Source organism: Leucoraja erinacea, chromosome 16 (assembly GCF_028641065.1).
Source record: "Leucoraja erinacea ecotype New England chromosome 16, Leri_hhj_1, whole genome shotgun sequence".
Classification (NCBI taxonomy): domain Eukaryota; kingdom Metazoa; phylum Chordata; class Chondrichthyes; order Rajiformes; family Rajidae; genus Leucoraja; species Leucoraja erinaceus.
The window spans coordinates 22,022,288-22,044,590 of NC_073392.1; the positions used below are offsets into that span (position 1 = coordinate 22,022,288).

At 42.8% G+C, this 22,303-nt stretch overlaps 1 protein-coding gene across 1 annotated transcript in view; it reads right to left on the minus strand.

The window, feature by feature from the left end:
* dock3 (dedicator of cytokinesis 3) overlaps positions 1-22,303 on the minus strand; it is a 327,231-nt gene that overhangs the window by 254,684 nt on the left and 50,244 nt on the right. The window contains exon 5 of the mRNA XM_055647822.1: positions 14,150-14,246. Coding sequence (XP_055503797.1) covers positions 14,150-14,246 — 97 coding nt within the window. The remainder of the gene's footprint in view (positions 1-14,149; positions 14,247-22,303) is intronic.

Sequence of the window (22,303 nt, forward strand, 5' to 3'; positions counted from 1 at the left end):
CATTTATCTGTACACTGTGTATGGATCGATTGTAATCATGTATTGTCTTTCTGCTGACTGGTTAGCATGCAACAAAAGGTTTTCACTGCACTTTGGTACACATGATAATAAACTAAAACTGGAACCTTAAATGGCAATGAACCCAGTACTAATCCCTGAGGCACATTACTAGTCACGGTAAAGCAACCTTCCACCATCACCCTCTGCTCCCTTGCATGAAGCCAATTCTGGTACCAGTCGGCTAGTTCTCCCTACATCTCACGCAATCTAACCTTCCAGTGCAGCCTTCCTTGCGGAACCTTATCAATGCCTTGCTGAAATCCATATAGACAATGTCTATAGCTTTGCCTTCAACAACCTTTTTGGTTACTTTTCAAAAAACTCGATCACTTTTGTAGGACACACGATCTCCCATGTACAAAACATTGCTGACTATCCTAAATCAGCCTCTGCCTATCCAAATCATATGTATCTTTTCCCTCTAAATCCTCTCCAGTAATTTGCCCATCATAGATGTTAAGCTCACTGCTCTATAGTTCCCTGTTTTTTTTTCTTTGCATCCCTTCTTAAATATAGGCACAATATTAGCCACCCTCCAGTCTTCAAACACCTCACTCATGCCTAATGATGATTCATATTTCTCAGCCAGGGCTCCTGCATTTTCTTCTTTAGCCTCCCACATCATACTGTATATATCTGATCTAGCCCAAGAGACTTATCTACCTTCATAAACCTGAGTACAACAGGCAGCACCTCGACCATAATGTTCTCAAGACATCGCCATTAACTGTCACATGTTCCCCAGTCTTCATGCCCTTCTTCACAGTAAAAACAGAGAGGAAATATTCATTTAGGACCTTGCCCATCTTCTGCGACTCCACACAAAGGAGATCACTTTGGTGTCCGAGGGGCTCTCTGCAGTTACCCCCTTCCCCTTAATGTACATAAAATATCATATGGTTTTCCTTATCATCTGGAGAACTATTATCAGGAGAACTATCTCCTGCCCCCTTTTTGCACTCCTGATTTTCTTCTTAAGTGTGTTCCTCATAATTTTATATACTCTCCCCGCAATCTATGGTGTTCCATGGAAAACAATCCAAGTTTGTCCAACCTCCCCCTGCTACCAATACCCCCTAATCCATGCATCATTCTGGTAAATCTCATCTGCACCCTTTCCGAAGTATCCACATCCTTCCTGTAATGGGACGACCAGAACTGCACACATAATTCCAAATGTGGCCTAATCAATGTTCTTTAAAGCTGCATCACGACATCCTGACTCTTATGCCCTGACTAAAGAAAGAAAACATACCATAGGCCTCCTTTATCATTTGATCTACTTGTGTTGCGACTTTCAGAAAGCTATGGATGTGGACTCCAAGATCTCTCTGTATATCAATGCTGCTGAAAGTCATGCCAATTAATTGTATATTTTCCCCGTACATTTGACTTTGCAAAGTCCAACACCTCACACTTGCTCGGATTAAATGCTATTGCCATTTCCCACCCATTTCTGTAGCTGATCTATATCCCGTTGCACACCTTGACAGCCTTCCTCACAGTCCATAATACCAGCAATTTTGGTGTCATCTGCAACCTGCCTACATTTACAGACAAGCCATATATATATATATATATGACCAACACAACCCATTCTCCCAACGCAATATTAGACCACTTAGTTATAGCCCCCACGAGAGGCCTGGTCCCCCAACGCAACCCATTCCCCAACGCAATATTGCACCGACTCACCCGTTCCCCCAACGCAACCCATTCCCCAACACAATATTGCATCGACTCACTCGTTCCCCCAACACAACCCGTTCCCCCAATGCAATATTCCACCACTCACCCATAGCCCTCCAACGGTGCAGTGGCGGCTCATTTCCCCTTATTCACCCTCCCTCATTTTAAACTTTAAAAAAATTGCAATTGCTAGGGCTGCCAGGACTCAGTGTACTGGGATGGCAACATTGTAGCGGGCAGAGCTACAATCCCATTGTGATGTCATAGCTGTAATTGCAAGTGCAGATGGAAGACATTTTTCTCAAAGTATGATTTTTTAAAGTTAAAAATGTGAATAACTTGTAAAATATGATATCAATCTGAACAAAACTTGGTAAAAACACAGCACAAGACAATTATGAGTAAGGTGGTCCAAAAATTGTAACATTATAGTGTACTGTTTTGCTTTAGTTCAGGCCATGACACACTCAGACAAGATGAGAGGGGGGGGGGGGGGGGGGGGGGCGGGGGAGTGGATGGTGGGGGAGGGGGGGCGGGGGAGTGGATGGTGGGGGGGGGGGGGGGCAGGGGGGGGGTATGGGGGGAGGATTTTTATAAATGTTATTACATTGAAGGAATCGGTGGGATCAAGTTAAAACGGAATGAATGCAATAAAGTTAATGTTAACTCGACCGTTGGTGGGGGGGGGGGTGAAAAATGGAATAAAACCGCAAGGTGTTTTAAATAGGGCTAACCTGGGCCAACCTGAAGAGGGGCATCCAGGGCTAACCTGAAGAGGGGCATCAGGAAGGCCAAGCACTGCCATAAGCTCAGGATTGAGGAGCACTTCAACAACAACTCCGACCCCCGACGCATGTGGCAAGGCATCCAGGCCATCACGGACTACAGACCCTCCAACATCACCCCCACATCCAGCGACGCCTCCTTCCTTGAGGAGCTGAATCACTTCTATGGCCGCTTCGACAGGGACAATCTAGAGACAGCCATCAAGGCTGTGCTACCTGCCGATCACCAACCCCTCACACTCACCCCCTACGACGTGTACGTGGCACTGAGTAGGACTAATGCACGTAAGGCTGCTGGCCCTGACGGCATCCCCGGGCGCGTGCTCAGTGCCTGTGCTGCGCAGCTGACAGACGTCTGGACTGACATCTTCAACCTGTCACTTGCCCAAGCAGTTGTCCCCACTTGCCTTAAAGCCACCTCCATCGTGCCAGTGCCAAAACACTCCACTGCGGCAATCCTCAACGACTTCCGCCCAGTTGCACTTACCCCCATCATCACCAAGTGCTTCGAGAGGCTGGTCCTGGCACACCTCAAAAGCTGCCTACCCCCCACACTGGATCCCTATCAGTTTGCCTACCGCAAGAACAGGAGTACGGAGGATGCCATCTCAACGGCACTTCATTCCACCCTCTCCCACCTTGACAACAGAGACACTTATGTAAGAATGCTGTTCATCGATTACAGCTCAGCATTCAACACCATTATTCCATCAAAACTGATCATCACCAAACTCGGTAACCTGGGCATCGACCCCTCCCTCTGCAACTGGATACTGGACTTTCTAACCAACAGACCCCAGTCTGTGAGGTTAGACAAGCACACCTCTTCAACCCTCACCCTGAACACCGGCGTTCCTCAGGGCTGTGTGCTGAGCCCCCTCCTCTACTCCCTCTTCACCTATGACTGCACACCTGTACATGGTACTAACACCATCATCAAGTATGCAGATGATACAACGGTGATTGGCCTCATCAGCAACAACGATGAGCTGGCCTACAGGGAGGAGGTCCAGCACTTAGCAGCATGGTGCGGTGACAACAACCTGGCCCTTAACTCCAAGAAGACCAAGGAGCTCATTGTAGACTTCAGGAAGTCCAGAGGCGGCACGCACACCCCCATCCACATTAACGGGACGGAGGTGGAACGTGTTTCTAGCTTCAGGTTCCTGGGAGTCAACATCTCCGATGACCTCTCTTGGACCCACAATACCTCTACTCTGATCAAGAAGGCTCATCAGCGTCTCTTCTTCCTGAGGAGACTGAAGAAGGTCCATCTGTCTCCTCAGATCCTGGTGAACTTCTACCGCTGCACCATCGAGAGCATCCTTACCAACTGCATCACAGTATGGTATGGCAACTGCTCTGTCTCCGACCGGAAGGCATTGCAGAGGGTGGTGAAAATTGCCCAACGCATCACCGGTTCCACGCTCCCCTCCATTGAGTCTGTCCAAAGCAAGCGCTGTCTGCGGAGGGCGCTCAGCATCGCCAAGGACTGCTCTCATCCCAACCATGGACTGTTTACCCTCCTACCATCCGGGAGGCGCTACAGGTTTCTCCGTTGCCGAACCAGCAGGTCGAGGAACAGCTTCTTTCCGGCCGCTGTCACTCTACTAAACAACGTACCTCGGTGACTGCCAATCACCCCCCCCCCCGGACACTTATTATTTATTCTTTTTATTCAAATCGTTTGCTATGTCGCTCTTCTAGGGAGATGTTAAATGCATTTCGTTGTCTCTGTACTGTACACTGACAATGACAATTAAAATTGAATCTGAATCTGAATCTGAATCTAAAGTTCCATCTTACAATACAATACCATTTATTTGTCATTTGAACCTCACATGAGGTTCAAACGAAATTTGGTTTGGTTTCTTATCCCTTGTTGAAGCATAGCATTCTGGATCTTTTCCTGACTTAAGCCTTTCAGTGCTTCTTTTAATTCTCTTTCCGCTCCAACAAAATTCGAACCATTATCTGTTCTTAACGATGAAACTTGACCTCGTCGACAGATAAATCTCCGTAATGCATGAATACAGGAGTCTGTGTCAAATGCAGATGCAACTTCAAGATGTACTGCTCTACTTGCCATGCAAGTGAAGATTACACCGTACCTTTTTACAAGGCTTCATCCTCACTTAACTTCTATAGGACCGAAATAATCCATCCCCACATCTGTAAATGGAGGCTTATTAGGTAGAATCCTCTCCAAAGGTAAGTTTGCCATCTTCTGTTCTACAACTTTTCCATGCTGTCGCCTACACACAACACAATTTTTTATTATCTTTCTTGCAGCGGAGTTAGCCTTAATAATCCAATATTTTTTACGAAGCTGGGACAGCATATAATTTCTCCCTCCATACCTGATCAACTCATGGGTATGTCGTAACAATAATGTTGATATGTGAAAGACCTTCGAGAGAATAATAGGATGTTTAGCCTCTTCAGGCATTGCCAGTCTATTTAGACGACCACCAACTCTCAGAATTCCTTCCTCCAATACTTGTACAATTCTGTCTCTTTTGACACCATGTACTCCAGCTTCTAACGTCGATATTTCTTTGCTGTATTCCTATCTTTGACAGAAAGAGGTAATTGCATTTTCCACTTTGAGGAGATCATCGAGATGTAAATCCCGGACGTCGTATAATGTCCTAAAAACTTGCATCTTCTTTTCAACCTTTTCCTTCAGTATTTCAGGATCTTCTTCAAAGATACCTTCAGCAATTCTCTTTCCTTTTCTGAGCAAATAGCAATAACCTTGTTTTTGCTTTAAGAAACCAAGCCACCACATTCATCAGCTTCTTCCATGAAGAAAAATGGATAATTAAATCATTTATTATGTTTGATGAATCTAGCAATAACGTTCACTGTGATGTTTTGTTTAATTCCCGGATCATTAGCAGAGATTTCAAATCCCAGCTCAAGCTTTGGCCATTCTCTGGCTGGCCTACAAAGAAACTCTGGACCATTGATCCATCTCTTGTTTCTTAAGAAGCGATCTGCTGTTAATCCTCCAGAAGCTTCATCCGCAGGATTTTCCTTTATGTTAACATATTTCCATTATGAAACATTAGTAGCTCCCAATACAAAAGAGATTCTGTTTGCTACAAATGTCAAAAAAACGTTTGTTCCCATTGTTGAAGTATTTAAGCACCGTAGTACAGGTGCACAACCTTTTATCCGACAGCCTTGGGACCAGACACTTTTCGTAATTCAGAATTTGTCGGTCTTCGGAATGGAAATTTTTTAGCGTAGATTTTAATGGCTGGCTCAGTGGTAGAGTGCTCGGCTCATATCCGCAAGGTCGCGAGTTTGCGCCTTGATCCCGGCAGTTACTCGGTCGCGAGTTTGAGTCTTCAATGTAGGTTTTTTTTTGCAGAATAAATGTTTGTATGAAATGCAGTGTGTTGAATGAATTCCTCAATTTGTAAATGTGCCCGCAGCATTGAATCCCCTCTCGCACTCAGGTCACCCTAGCGGGGCAACGTGCCCTTAGGCGATCTAAGGTCGCGAGTTTGCGCCTTGATCCCGGCAGTTACTCGGTCGCGAGTTTGAGTCTTCAATGTAGGTTTTTTCTTGCAGAATAAATGTTTGTATGAAATGCAGTGTAAGAGAGGTGTACTGACTGTGTGGGCAGAACTTTGGAAGTGATTGCCCACCAGTCTAAAAAGCCGCCGTGTCTCCCTGTCCCTGGGATAGCAGGGGGCGATCAAACAGCACAATACCCCCCTCCCCCTCCAACTTCAGAGGAATCCGCTCCCCGATGGGCCGCTACGGCGACAAGTGGCAGTTTACCCACAGCCCGAGCTGCGCCTCCTCATCCGCCACCCCAAGACTTACCTTGCACACCATCAGGTTCTGCCCCTACGTGTTCCTCTGGAGTTGGAGCGGGGCTGGGCTGGAGTTGCTGCTGGCTGTGGGCCTCTGGGATCTCCGTGCTTGCAGTGGGCCTGGGGGGTCGCTGTCCCGTTGGTCCTGACGTCTCCGGCCACCCCCATGGACAGGAGCTGAGACTGGGAACTGTACCGCCCTTGCCCCCTCCCTCTGCAACTGCAAACAACCCCACTCTCCTGCAAGGGCGGTACAGTTCCTGGAGGATGGCAGGTGGCCGGAGACGTCAGGACCAACAGGAACCCGCTCCCCGATGGGCCTCTACGACACGCCGAGCTGCGCCCCGTCATCCGCAACCCAGGTTCCTAAGTAGTTGGAGCGGGGCTGGGCTGCTGCTGGCTGTGGGTCTCTGGGTTGTCCGTGCTTGCGGTGGGCCTGGTGCTCGACGTCCAATTGGTCCTGACGTCTCCGGTGACTGCACTGTATGCTGCCATCGCCGACGTGAAGACAGTACAAAGCCCCCGCGCCAGTGCAATGAGCGGGGAGCTGGAGAGGGGAGGGAAGGGGTCACACACATGGCCGGGAAGCAGAGGGGTGTAGATGGGGGTGGTGACAGATGGGGCCAACAATGAGTGGAGAAAGACAGAAACACCAACGTGCAAAGGAGACCTACAACAGTGCATGATCTCTCTCCCGTGGCAGGTGACTGTCGCTGGGAAACTGAAGGGAGCGACAATCTGCTGCTGCCTCCCTGAGTTAAAGAGTTCCCACGGTAGACTCACGATACATAGGCGGCCTAGCTCGGGGATTCTTGAATCCCCCAAATAAATAATAAAGACGAGATAAACGTTAAGTAAAACTTTAAACATAAACTGGTGAGCTTTGGTGTGCAGACGACATCCTGGAAAAAATGTCCGGTTTCTTTCAGGTAGGCGATATACCCTCCCGGGCAATATACCCTCCACCTCTTTTATGAAGAGGATTTAGTTCCCCATTTTTCGAGGACCGACCGGAGGTTCCGCTGTCACCTCTGCGGGCCGCCCTCGGTGAACGTTAATTCAACTTTGTCTTTGGATTCCTACTCTCCCACGCAATGTACCCTCGGCTTCTCTTTTATGAATGGGGATTTAGTTCCCCTTTCTTCGAGGACCGACCGGAGGTTCCGCTGTCACCTCTGCGGGCCGCCCTCGGTGAACGTCCTGTCTCCCTGTCCCTGGGATAGCAGGGGGCCATCAAACAAATACCCCACTCCCCCTCCAACTCCAGAGGAATCCGCTCCCCGATGGGCCCCTACGGCGACAACTGGCAGTTCGCCCACAGCCCGAGCTGCGCGACCCCAAAAACACGACGGCCCTTGCACACCATCAGCTTCTGTCCATACGGGGAGCGTGTTCCTCTGGAGTTGGAGCGGGGCTGGGCTGGAGTTGCTGATCTGGGATCTCCGTGCTTGCAGTGGGCCTGGGGGTCGGTGTCCCGATGAGGGGGCGCAGCTCGGGGAGCGGCTTCTGGTGGTCCTGACGTCTCCGGCCAGTTTGCAGTTTTCCTCTGTAGTTGGTACGGGGCTGGGCTGCTGCTGGCTGTGGGTCTCTGGGATCTCGGACAGGCAGCAGCATATTGTCAATTATTAACCCTCCCGCGCAATATACCCTCACCTTTTCTTTTATGAATGGGGATTTAGTTCCCCTTTCTTCGAGGACCGGGACCGACCAGAGGTTCCGCTGTCACCTCTGCGGGCCGCCCTCGGTGAACGTTTTCAAGGACCTTTCTTCAAGGACCGAAATTTTTTTCGCTATTGGGAGGTTTTCGTTATTTGGATCGTCGGATAAAAGGTTGTGCACCTGTACTATCAGTCCAGAAGATAGATTCTTCCAGTTGAAGCTTAGTTCATTTTGCAGCAATATGTCAACTTTAACAGCTAAGACTGCGGCTGTAAGTTCCATTCTGGGAATTGTCATTTGCCTCAATGGTGCCACTCTGGCTTTTCCCATTAAAATTGCAACATGTACTTTGTTATCATTTTCCAGTCTTAGATATGAAACAGTACCGTAGCCACTTTCACTGGCATCTGAGAAATGATGCAGCTGTCCACTTCTGATCTTACCAAAGCTTATAGGCTTCATGCATCGGTCCACTTTGAATTCTGTGATCTTGTTGAGATCTGCTAACCATTCAGTCCATCGGTGAGAGGAAGTTTACGTTATACTCTCATTCCATCCAAGTTTTTCCTTACAAAGATCCTGCAAAATCAATTTGGCTGGCAGTGTAACTGGTGCAAGAAATCCCAAAGGGTCGTAAACAGAACCAATCATGGTCGCTCTTGAATCAAGATTCTGAACTTGAACACATCCGTTTCAACACACCAGTGCAGTCCCAATGCTTTTTCCATTGGCAAATTGTCTTTGTCCAAATCCAACTCCCTGGTCTCCTTGGCTCTGTCGTCTGGTGGAATGCTTTCCAATACAACACAGCTGTTGCTGATCCACTTGGAAAGCGCAAATCCTCCCTTATTGCAGAGGGAACTCAGATGTTTTACGATTTGAATTGCTTCCTGCTCTGTAGACATGGATTTTAAGCAATCATCCACATAGAAATTATTCTTCACAGTGGTTATGACTTCCTCTGGAAAGTGAGCTTTATTATTCTCTGCGGTCTTCTTTAATGCAAAGTTTGCACAACTTGGTGATGACACTGCTCCAAAGAGATGTACCTTCATCTGGTATACAATGAGATCTTGTTGTGCCGCACCTTCGGGCCACCATAAGAATTGCAAGTAGTCAATGTGTTTTTCTGATACTTTGACGATGAAACATCGCTTTACTATTAGCCATCAAAGCAATCGGTTCTTGTCAGAATTTAATAAGAACTCCAATGAGTGAGTTAGTAAGGTCTGGACCTTGCAGAAGTTGGCAGTTAAGTGGTGTTCCTATGAAGACTGCAGCACAATCAAAGACCACCCTCAAGGTCCTTTTCTTCAAGTGATATACCCCACGGTGCGGAATGTATAAAAGCTCTCCATCACTTTGTTTTAGTTGGTTTGTTGGTACCATTTCGGCATAATCATTGTCAATCATAACCTTTAGGAAAGATGTATATTCCTCATGAAATTTCGTATTCTCGCCAAACTTGTGTTTCAGATTCTGGGTGCGTTGCTCTGCCATGCGACAATTATTCGGCAAACTAACACTTGCTTGTTCGAAAGGTAAATCCAGACAATAGTGACCGTCTATCATTTTTACTGAGTAGTTCAAAATATCCAAGAACTTTAACTCTTCCCTGGACATTTCTTCAGATTCCTTACTGGTACTTTTGTTGAAGTCATGATTGTATTGCTTGAACAATAGCTTTTCTAATTTACCAGTAGATATTTGATTAACAGCAGCAGCAGGGTAGTTCTTCTGGTTCCTGCTTTTGCTTTTCCTTCTCAAGGTGTCACAGATAACCCATCCTAGTAGGGTTTTCACAGCAAACGGTCCATCCCCCTGGCTCCTCGCAGTGTGTATCGGTTCCAATGCCTTCAAAGCATTCGTTCCGATAAGTAGGTCGATACCAGAATTTACTTTAGGTATCTTGACATCCTTCAAGTAAGGCCATTGTTTCAAGTCCTCATGTTTGGGTATATTTTGATGACAAACGGGCATGGTCTCATGTGTAAACACCTCAGATATTGGTATTAAATTGTCTTCATCCAGACTAGATATTTCCATACTTGTAATGTAATGACTATCGCAGGATTTCTGCTCATTCATGGTACACAATAGAATCTTAGCCTTTTCTCCTGTAATGTCCAGTCTTCTCATCAAGCTTTCTGTACAAAAGGTAGCCAAACTTCCATGATCCAAATATGCATATGTTTGCAGCACTGTATTCCCCTTGCTATTCCTTACCTGTACTGGTAAGATACAGAAGATACAGGTTTCTACCCCGGCCCCAATATGGGCAATTATCTGGGTGAGGTGACAGCATCATTAGTAGCTGGCTTCTCCTTCTGTTCTATTTGCTCCGGCTTCTTCTGCTCAGTGTGAAGTGCTTCAGGATGATCTTGCTTGCACTCGTCAAGTTTATTTGTCACATACACATACGAGACGTGCAGTGAAATGAAATGTGGCAATGCTTGGATTGTGCAAAAAAAACAAACAAACCACAAACAGAATAGGACTATTATAGGACTCTTTCAGTCTTTAACCATGTGTCCTTTCTTCAAACATCAAAAATAGATTCCCTTCTCCTTTAAGAACTTCATCTTTTCTTTATATTCCTTCTTCTTGAATTTCAGACAACCCGTTACACGACAAGCAGAACCATCTTGGCTTAACAGTAGATGTATCTCCTTCCTTTTCGCCTTTCGTTTCTGCAGGTATTACAGCGGTAGCAAAACTACTTCCCTTAAGTCCTGATCTTCCTTTTGTTTTAGTGAAGGTAGAACCTTTGACAGTTGCAATTGGTTCAGGATCTTGAATACTCCCATAGGGTAAATTTGACATTAACCATACTTCCTTTTCTATGAAGGTCACCAGATCAGGAAGTATGGTCTCTTTATTCTAATTTTCCTCTATCTAACCAGCTTTACACCTCCACTTTTCTCTAAGTCTATAAGGCAGTTTTAGAGTGATTGTTTTCATATTGCTAACAACATTCATTTCTTGCATGTGGCTGAGATGTTTCATGGAGCTACAACAACTTCTAAGAAATATCGCGAACTCCCACAATGCTTTTTGCGTCTTCTGGCTTGATAGCTGTCCAAGCATAGACTTTCTTCATGCATGCATTGGTGATCTGGTGCTCGTTACCAAACTGTTCTCTAAGCAATTTTGTTGTTCGATAGCCCTCACCGTCAGGCAACTTCCAACAACTTCAAACAAGCTCCTTTGGATATCCGCTTGTGTAATACTCCAGAAATTGTAAACGATCTTCATCATCAGTAGTTTTCCTCTCCACTCCTCTCTCAAACTGGTCTATGAAAGTCTCACATTGTAAGGGATCACCATCGTACTTAACAATTTCCATTTGAGGTAAAGTGGAAGAGATATGTTGAGCTAGAGACTCACTAATTCTCATTTGATTCCATATCAAATCACAGACTTCTTCTCTAAATCCCTCCTGGACTCAGAGGAACGGTACCCAGGCCTCTGAAAAGAGTGCTGGTCTGGATACGTTTTGTCACGAGTCTTATGGCTAGTTGTTTGTCCCCGACTAGGCCCCTTCGTATCATAAACAGGCATCGGCCAATATTGGCTTGCCTGTGTATTAGGCCTCTGAAAAGCATACTGAATTGGTGGTTTGTTACGAGTCTCATCAGGAGGCCCATAAATGTGTTGCATCGGTCTAACATCCTGTTGTTGAGGTAAAGTTTTGTTGGCCCGCCACTATACCAGTGGGTGTTCAAAGCTACGAGATCTGGTGGTCCCCGGTTGTGGATTTAATCAAGCTGCTGTTTCCCTTTGAGCAGTTATTTTTCTCAAATAAGAGCTCATCCCATCAGATACTTTAGAGCCCCCTCTTGAACCTTGGCCCTCCAGTATCTCAAGCTTCTTCCAACTTCGTATCGTTCCAACCGTTCCTTCTCTTTCTTTAACTGCCTTTCTTTGTTCCTCAACCTCTCTCCTCGTCTGTTCCGCACGTGCCTCAGCCTCTCTCCTCATCTGTATCACACGTGCCTCAGCCTCTCCTTTCGTCTGTTCCAACTGTTCTTCCTGTGCTTCAATCTCATGCAAGGCGGCAACTCATAGCGAAAGATGAGCATAGTTGCTTCAGCTTCCATACGAGCAGAGGGTCTTGAAATGTCACTGGCTTCTGAACTAGACTTATGTCTTGATCTTCGTGTTGAAACGTTTGAGATACTATCTTGTGGCATTACTTCATGTTCCATTTCAGCACCTTGTTGCATCGCACTTCCTGCTGCAGCACACGCCAGCCTTTGATCAACTTCAGCTAACCATTTCTCCACATTGCCAATGACGCCGTTAAGATATTCAATCGTTTCTTGAAACCACTGATTACGCTCTTTGCTTTCCTCATCGGGTAGTGATTGGCTCAGTAACAAGTCTTGGTTTTGCGCAAACTCAAGGCGGAGGTTGACTAGTCGTCCATGATTAGATTTGACTTTTTCCAGCATTCTCTTCAAAGTGCATGAGCTCATCCTGGATCTCTATTAAATCGATAACCCGCTTCCATAGCTTATATAACCATATAACAATTACAGCACAGAAACAGGCCATCTCGGCCCTACAAGTCCGTGCCGAACACTTATTTTCCCCTAGTCCCATCTACCTGCACTCAGACCATAACCCTCCATTTCTTTCCCATCCATATACCTATCCAATTTATTTTTAAATGATAAAATCGAACCTGCCTCCACCACTTCCACTGGAAACTAATTCCACACAGCTACCACTCTCTGAGTAAAGAAGTTCCACCTCATGTTACCCCTAAACTTCTGTCCCTTAATTCTGAAGTCATGTCCTCTTGTTTGAATCTTCCCTACTCTCAATGGGAAAAGTTTGTCCACGTCAACTCTGTCTATCCCTCTCATCATTTTAAAGACCTCTATCAAGTCCCCCCTTAACCTTCTGCGCTCCAAAGAATAAAGACCTCAACCTTTCTCTGTAACAGTTGCTGAAACCCAGGCAACATTCTAGTAAATCTCCTCTGTACTCGCTCTATTTTGTTGACATCCTTCCTATAATTGGGCGACCAAAATTGTACACCATACTCCAGAATTGGTCTCACCAATGCTTGTACTATTTTAACATTACATCCCAACTTCCATACTCAATGCTCTGATTTATAAAGGCTAGCATACCAAAAGCTTTCTTTACCACCCTATCTACATGAGATGCCACCTTCAGGGAACTATGCACAGTTATTCCTAGATCCCTCTGTTCAACTGCTTGTTTCTCTCCTTCTGGCATTTCTCCAGAATGCAACTCGGCCACTTGTTAATCTTCTGTCTCGCTCCCTATATTCAATTCACAAAACCTCATCCCATTTTCTTTCTTTGTCAGGAATATTCTGCTTGGAACTTTTCACATCACAGGAAATATCTTCTCTATCAACTCCACTAAATGGCTTAAATCACCTCAACAAGGCACCTCAAAATAGCACACATAACATAGAACAGGAGTATGCCCGTTGCCACGCTATGTCTCTGCTAATCGTAATGCCAAATAAAATTAATTCAAATCTGCCTGCACATCAATGTTTAATTGTCATATATACCACCAATGGAACAGTGAAAATCTCACTAGCAGTAGAGTAACAGTCCTGTAAACACAATATACATAGAAATATATAAACAAAAATTCAATAAATTAATTAGGGCAGTACAGTGCAGTAATTAATTTGTAAGGATTTGTGGGCTCGAGTGAAATTGTCTGGGGAGCAAGACTAAGTGGCCGACTCACCCTCCTCGCCCAATATGAATGAACCTTTCTAAGTAGACAGAACAACACATTCCACTTAAGAATTTTATATTTTTTCTACGTGAGCATTAAAACATTAATGCTGTGTAATTTCATCTACATTTGCCTTTATATCATATAGCAAATATGGGCTACTCACTTCAGAAAACCTTCTTCAATTCCCTTATTTAAGCAAAGCTTTAAAGTATTTAACAGCACCAACAAAAATATCTTTACAATTTCAGGATTTGTCCAATGCTACAGTATATTACACCTGGTAGCCTAAACACCAAGTCAAATGTTTCCTCAACAATAACACTCAAACAAAGTTTAAGCTGCAATTACTCCATCTAAAATTCATCATCAATTAGAAATTTATGTGCTTACCACATACAGTTGCTTCCAGAGCAGCACCCAATCTTGCAATGTGGCAGTAATCTCAGTAACAATACAATCTTCAACGGGAACGACTGTCTCAAACTGGCTGCAAAATAATATACAAAAGAATGGGTTAACAGCTCATCAGCTTTTACAACAAAATTAATATTTATCGCAAATCTATCTATCAAACTGAGCAAGCAGGGCTATGACAGATGTAATTATTTTCTACTTTGACCTGCCAGATTCACAACTTGTACAGATTAATGAGTATTCTGCAAAGCAGACATATTCACCATAACACATATGGTAAGCTCAATTCATTTTTCGAAATCAAGCTCCTAAGCACACTTATTGCCATGTACCAATGAATTTGCAGTTCAGAAGATCAATGGGGGAATGATTTAAACTAATTGGATAAGGTGAGAAGAAAACACCAAATATGATGCAAAGGAAAAAATAACTGTAATCAAACGGGGTAATCTAAGGAATGCATTCCACAGAGATATAAGAAAGAGGATAGACTGAAAAGTACAGAAAAGTAGTGGAAACTCCTGTTGAATAATGGATTGTGTTACAATCTTTGTATGAATGTGCAAAGCATCAGTAATATCATGAAATTACAGGTATTAATTTAAACAGAGGTAGGCGATGGCATAGTTATGACAAAACAATTTTTGATTTAGTTTGGAAGTAAGTGGTCACTAAACATTATTGTTGTCAGAACACACAGAGGAAAAAAGAGCTTGCATTATAAACTGTGACCATTATAGTGGTGCTCACATGAGATCTGCTTAGGTTAAGTTCAGAAATAACAAAATAAGAATCCACTACTTTAATGGGAGTTTAAAGGATAGCCTTCGAAGAGGCAAACTTGGATATTTTCTTTATCGAGTTAGATGTCAAATTGTACAGTATTAACAAAATGAATATTAATGAACTTCAACATTTTAAATATTTTTTAAACATTCTCAATTTCTTATGAAGAATTCTCTGCTGAATATGTAAAACATTTCCCAAAAGAAACAAGGTAGAATAGAATAGAATAGAATAGTTTCTTTATTGTCATTGTAACATGAACCATGTACAACAAAATTAAAAAATGTCAGCCAGTCAGTGCACCATCCAAACATTTCTAAAAGCTAAAGATACATACAAGGTAAAATATTAAAAGATAAACAACTAAAATAAATATCACGAAAATAGCACGCATAAACAAAAGGTAAAAGAAAATGAGTCCATTTTTGATACTGCAACAGCCTCCTTGTGGATGATTGCAGAGTGAAACTGTGAACATATATACATTTAACCACGTACAAAAAGACTCAAGCTTCTGCCTTTTCAAAACCAGATTAAGAATAAGGATTAAGTGAAGTATATATTGCACAGCTAAAATAATATTAAAATGAAGACCCTGAATAACTAATGACAAATAATGAAATGTTTTTATTAAATTTACTGGTGGAAGACTTTCTACAAGTATTATGACATTCATCATAAGCCATAAAGACAAAATTGAAGAATATGTAATACTTCAAGAAGTATTTCAAAGTTCATAAATTAAGATTCAATACCATACATTATGTTGATATTTGCAGGTTAGTGATGATGGAGCGATAGAGATGCAGTAATAGAGCAAAGTAGGTTTACAAAAGTTAAAATGAGTTAGTTAATTTGTATTGATTGTGCTATATATTGTTGAGCAAGTAATATGATGCAGCTTACTGGTCTTTGATTGGTCATATGCATTTTCAACATGTGCCTGAATTAGTTAAATATGTAAACCCATTTAAATTGCATAAAATATACAGTAACTTCTGTTTACAATAGCCACTTTTCAATAGTTAAACCAACAAACTAATTACCATGGTTTTTCTCTTTGAATAGAAGCTCCTGTTTTGTGATGCAATTACATTTGACAGTAATATAAGATTCAACAGAATGTCTGAATATAAAATATATGGAGGGCTTCCAGTTGGAGCTATAATGACACAAATATCTTATAAGGTTTTTCATATGATGCATATATTACAATGCACCACATGCCAATAATAAGGTGAACCCAGTCTCTTCACAGCAATATACTAGTTAGATAACTTAGAAGTAGATTTGCAATTGTCACTCTAAACCTGTCAAATGAAAGAAATACCGGTTCTACTAAAATGCGATAGTTGGCTGGTAGCTCCTGCCAGAGACCCAGGTTTGATCTTGACCTCAGGTGCTGTCTGTGCGAAGTTTGCACGTTCACCCTGTGACTATGTGGGGTGCTCCACTTTCCTCCCACATCCCAGACGTGAGAGTTTCTAGGTTAATTGGCCTCTGTAAATTGACCCTAGTGCGTAGGGAGCAGATGTGAAGGTGGGATGATATAAAACTGCTGTGAACTGGTTGGCCTGGACTCAGTTTGCCAAAGTGCCTATTTCTATACTGTTTCTCAAAATTAAAGTTTTTGTGTATTTTGAAAATGAGGAAATCAGAATATAAAGATTTGGTGTCCAAAGGTCTACCCCACCAATTTACTGAATAGAATGAGAACTCAGTCATCGTTTCCAAGCAATATCAATTCTAAACTAATAGCATTGCAATTACAACATAATGACAGTCACTGGTGTATTGTAAACAAATTAATCAATTGCTGATTAGGTTGGGAAATCTAAAAACAATGATTCTTTGACTGGAACATACTAAAGCAATGTAAATTGCGAATACATTATTTTACCTTGATAGTAGGATGGCTTCAGTACATTCCTTTATATAAACATAATTTTTAAAACAATCTTCTGATAAAATTTTAATTTCCCCAATGTAGAGGAACCACTTGACAAGGCATGACTCAATATAGTATGGAGATTTTGCCATTTTAAGTAGAGTGATTCAGCAGTTCCATTCTCTTGTGAGAGTGCTGCAGGAAGGTCCAAGGAATATATATCCAAATCAAATTACAGATTCTCTATTTTTTGGCTATGATATGCAATGACATCTCACGAGAGTATATTGAAGTTACTCATCAGCACTTCACTGAAGGATCATTTACCTCATTCAATTTTATCATGACGATAAATTACTCAGTAAAAGTAGGAGCAGGATTATGTTTTAACCCTAATCTCAAATCTCCAGCAATTATTCAAGGTGCATGATTGAGTTCAAAAGTAACTCCATCAAGTGTAGAATAGATCTCTTGATACACCAGAAATAGACCCCTGGTCTAAAGAACAGGTTTTAGAGATGAGAAACAAAAAATAAGAAACAAAAATATTTTTTCTCCCTAAAACACATTTGGAATTGAGGGGTTATAATAAATGGAAATAAATAAAAAGGAAAAATAATTTTAAAAAACATTAAGCCTAAAATTGTGAATTTGAAAAAGACTAGTTAATTGTACTACAGAATCTCATTAAGACAAGGGTGCATTGTACCACCATATCCTGCCTGCTTTTGTATTTCTCCAGTTTTCCACTATCACTTACAGGCTATAGCAACACCTTTTCCTTCCCAAGCTATACATATTTCAAAGTACAAAATGGAATCTGCAATTACCCCAATTATAAGGGATAAAGAATTTAAGAAACTCTAGTGGTTAAAGGCTGACCAGACACCAGGATTTGATGGACTGCATGCCATGGTTTAAAAGGAAGTGGCTGCAGAGATAGTGGACCCATTAGTTGGAATTTTTCATAACTGACTAAATTCCAAGAGAGTAACAGAAAATTTGAAAACAATGTGACTCCCTTGTTCAAAAAAATTGGGAAAAGCAGAAAATAGACAACTGTAGGCCAGTTCGTTTAACAGTTATTATTGGCACAATCCTGGTCAATAATTACAGCGGAAGCAACTAATCAGTTAGGAAAGCTGAGTGCATGTAAACCTAGTCAACTTGGCTTTATGAAAGGTTAATCACGTTGAACAAATTTACTTGAATTATTTGAGGATGTTTAGTTCAGTTAGGTCTATTATTGTCATGTGTATCAAGATACAGTAAAAAGCTTTTGTTTGCGTGCAATCCAGTCAAAGAAAAGACTATATTCAGTTACAACCAAGCTGTCCACAGTGCACAGATAAAAGATAAAGGGGGCAATATTTAGTGCAAGATAAAGTCTGATTAAAGATAGTTCAAAGCTCTCCAGTGAGCGGGCGGTCAGGACAGTTTAGTTGCCTGAATACAGCTTGGAGAAAACCGTCCCTAAATCTGGAGATACGTATTCTCAAACTACTGTACCTCTTGCCTGATGGGAGAGGAAAGAAGAGAGAGTGACTGGGTGAGACTGGTACTTGATTATGCTGACAGCCTTGCTGAGGCAGCAAGAAATGTAGATGGAGTCAATGGAACGGAGGTTGGTTTGCCTGATGGTCTGGGCTAAATGCACAGTGCTTTGCAATATCTTGCAGTCTTGGATGAAGCTGTTCCCAAACCAAGCTGTGATCCATCCCGATAAAATGCTTTCTATGGCACATCTGAAGAAATTGGTGCGGATTGTTGGAGAAATGCTAAACTTCCTAAGCCTTGTAAACAAGGCATTGGTTGCATTCTTAGCTTTGATGTGGCTGGTCCAGAATAACTATTGGTGATATTTATTTCTAGGAACTTGGAGCACCCGGAAAAAACCCATCTGGCGCTGTGAGGCATCAACTCTACCGCTACTGTGCCATAACTGTGTGTACCGCTTCATTTCCTGGTTGTTTACAATCTCCTTTGTCTTGCTGACATTGAGACAGAGGTGGTTGTCTTGGCACAGTTGCAAAGTTCTCAATCACCTTTCTGTACTCCGCCTCATCATTAATTAATATCCAGCCCACTACGGTGGTATCGTCTGTAAAGTTGTAGATTGGGTTGGATTGGTATTTGGCTGCATAGTTGGGAATGTACAAGGAGTATGGTAGGAGGCTGAGAATTGCGGGGCACCAGTGTTGAGAATTATCGCTGAGGATGATTTGTCACCTATGCTCACTAATCTGGTCTGTTGGTCGGGAAGTTGAGGATCCAGTTGCAGAGGGGAGTGTTGAGTCCAAGTTCACATACTTGGAGCTTGGTTGGGATAATGATATTGAAAGCAAAACTATAGTCGATGAATAGGAGTCTGATGTAAATGTCCTTCTTATCCAGGTGTTCCAGGAATGAGTGTAGGGCCAAGGAAAATATTTCAGCTGTGGACCTGTTGTGGCAGTCGGCAAACTGCAGTGGATCAAGGCCGCTTGGGACATAACCAGCCTCTTGAAGTACTTCATGATGGTGGATATCAAGGACACTGGATGAACAAGATTTTACTTTTCTTTGGCACCGGGATGATAGTAGTCTTCTTGAAGCAGGTGGTTACCTCAGAATGAAGTAGAGAGTGATTAAAGATGTCCTTGAACACTCCCGCTGGTTGTACCGCATAGTTCCCAAGTTCGTAGCCAGGGACTCCATCCGGGCTTGATGTTTTCCATAGATTCACCATCAGGAATGCCAATCTTACTTCTGCAACAGTGAACATGGGAAAAGGCACACTTGAATCTGATGGGATGGATGTCATCGCCCTGTTGGCCTTTGGCTCAAAGCGAGCATAGAATGCAATAGGTTCATCAGGGAGGGCCGCACTATCACCAGCAATGCTGCCTGACTTCGCTTAGTAGCCCATTATAGTAACAGAGAGAGTTGATTGAGGACAACCTGTGGGGCACATGTATTTAGATTTCCTAAAAGCATTTGACAAGGTGCCATATAGGAAGCTGGTGCACAAATTGCAAGCCCATGAATCAGAGGATATCGAGTAGAAATGATTTGAATTAGCTGCCTCATCATAATACGTTGTAATAAGTGGGTCCTTTTCAGACTGGAAGGAGATAACTAATGGAGTACTGCAGGGATCAATTCTTAGTCCACAATTTTTCAATATTTACATTAATGACATAAACAAAGGAATAGATGCAGTGATTCCAAATTTACCAATGATACAAAATTAGGTGAAAAGGCATGTTGTGATGAGGATATTGTGAATCTTCAACACACTATAGCTATATAGAGTGGGCAAAATACTGGCAAATGGATTGTAATGTGGTGAGGTGTGAGGTTATGTACTTTGGTGAGAGAAATGAAAAGGTAGATTATTATTCAAATAAAGAAATACTGCAAGTGAATGAAGTGTAGATAGATCTAGGTGCTCTGATGCATTAAATAAGGATTGACAAGGATGTTGCCAGGACACAAGGGCCTGAGCTATAGGCAACAGTTTGGCAGGTTAGTACATTATTCTTTGGAGCAAAGGAGGATGAAGGGTGATCTTATACAGGTTCTTAAAATCATGAGTGGCATAGATGGGGTAAATGCACAGAGTATTTTACCCAGAGTGGGAGAATCAAGAATTAGAACATAGGTTTAAGGTGAGGAAGGAAAGGTTTAATAGAAACCCGAGGGGCAACTTTTTTTTAACACAAAGGGTGGTAGGAAGCCTAGCACGCCCACCACAGACCAAGGACTCACTCACTGAGGACGGAGAACCAGCCCCATAGGCTTGGCTCGTCCACCGCGGACTCTGAACCCGGACCCTAGTCACCGGCGTCGATGGGAGCTGGCTCCAGACTCAGCCCAGTGTCACCTGCGAGTTTTGTTTTTCAATGTTTATTTTATTAGAAGCAATTGTGCAAGGAGAAAGTATTCGACATAACAATTATACAATTTTCGTACAGCTTCAGTTTTAACATTTTATAAGAAGGCTCATCAGCGTCTCTTCTTCCTGAGGAGACTGAAGAAGGTCCATCTGTCTCCTCAGATCCTGGTGAACTTCTACTGCTGCACCATTGAGAGCATCCTTACCAACTGCATCACAGTATGGTATGGCAACTGCTCTGTCTCCGACCGGAAGGCACTGCAGAGGGTGGTGAAAATTGCCCAACGCATCACCGGTTCCACGCTCCCCTCCATTGAGTCTGTCCAAAGCAAGCGCTGTCTGCGGAGGGCGCTCAGCATCGCCAAGGACTGCTCTCACCCCAACCATGGACTGTTTACCCTCCTACCATCCGGGAGGCGCTACAGGTCTCTCCGTTGCCAAACCAGCCGGTCGAGGAACAGCTTCTTTCCGGCGGCTGTCACTCTACTAAACAACGTACCTCGGTGACTGCCAATCCCCCCCCCCCCCCCCCCCCCCCCCCCCCGAACACTTATTATTTATTTTTTTATTCAAATCGTTTGCTATGTCGCTCTTCAAGGGAGATGCTAAATGCATTTCGTTGTCTCTGTACTGTACACTGACAATGACAATTAAAATTGAATCTGAATCTGATAAACTGATAAGTGAATCGGAAAAAAGTAAAAAGGAAAGAATAAAAAGGACGAAGAAAGATACAAAAAAGAAAGAAGAAAAAACCCCTGAACTAACAAAGAAGTGAAAAAAAAAGAAAAAGCGGAAATATGTCCCTCTACCCTTCCTTACGCCCGCTCACCCGAACCTAGCGTTGGATTTGAATTTGCGTTCAACCATTCCGTTGTTGAAGAAATTTAATGAAAGGAGACCATATTTTGGAAAATTGGTCTGATTTGTCAGCCAAAACAAGCATTATTTTTTCTAAATGTAGTGTCTCGGTCAATTCCATGATACACATCTTCGCTGTGGGAACTGTAATCTTTTTCCAGAATTTAAGTATGATTTTTCGCAGTTATTAAGCCGTAGTCAAGGAAACGTCTTTGAAATATCGTTAACTTAGAGCAGCCCTCTGACAACCCTAATATTATTAATTTTGAATCTGACTTCAATTGAATTTTGAGTGTTTTAGAAATGGTATTGAACATTCCCATCCAGAAATGTTGTATTTTTATACAGGATACAAAAGAATGGGTTAGGGTAGCTTCTTGGAGGTGACATTTATCACAGAGAAGGGAGAAAGTTAGGAAAATCTTATTCAATTTGGTCTTTGAGTAGTATAACCTATGCAATAATTTGAATTGTATCAGGCAATGCCTGACATTTAAAGAACAGTAATGTATGTAGAGTAGGCTTTCCTCCCATATATCTTTTGAAATGGGTAAACCCAACTCATCCTCCCATGCTCACCTATAAATCTCAGAAGGTGGGGTATCAATATTTAAGAGAGTGTTATAAATGTAAGATATCAACTTACTTGTATCGGCATGTCTATTCAAACAATCGTCTAATATATCTGGACCCATAAAAGGACAGTCTCGTGTATATG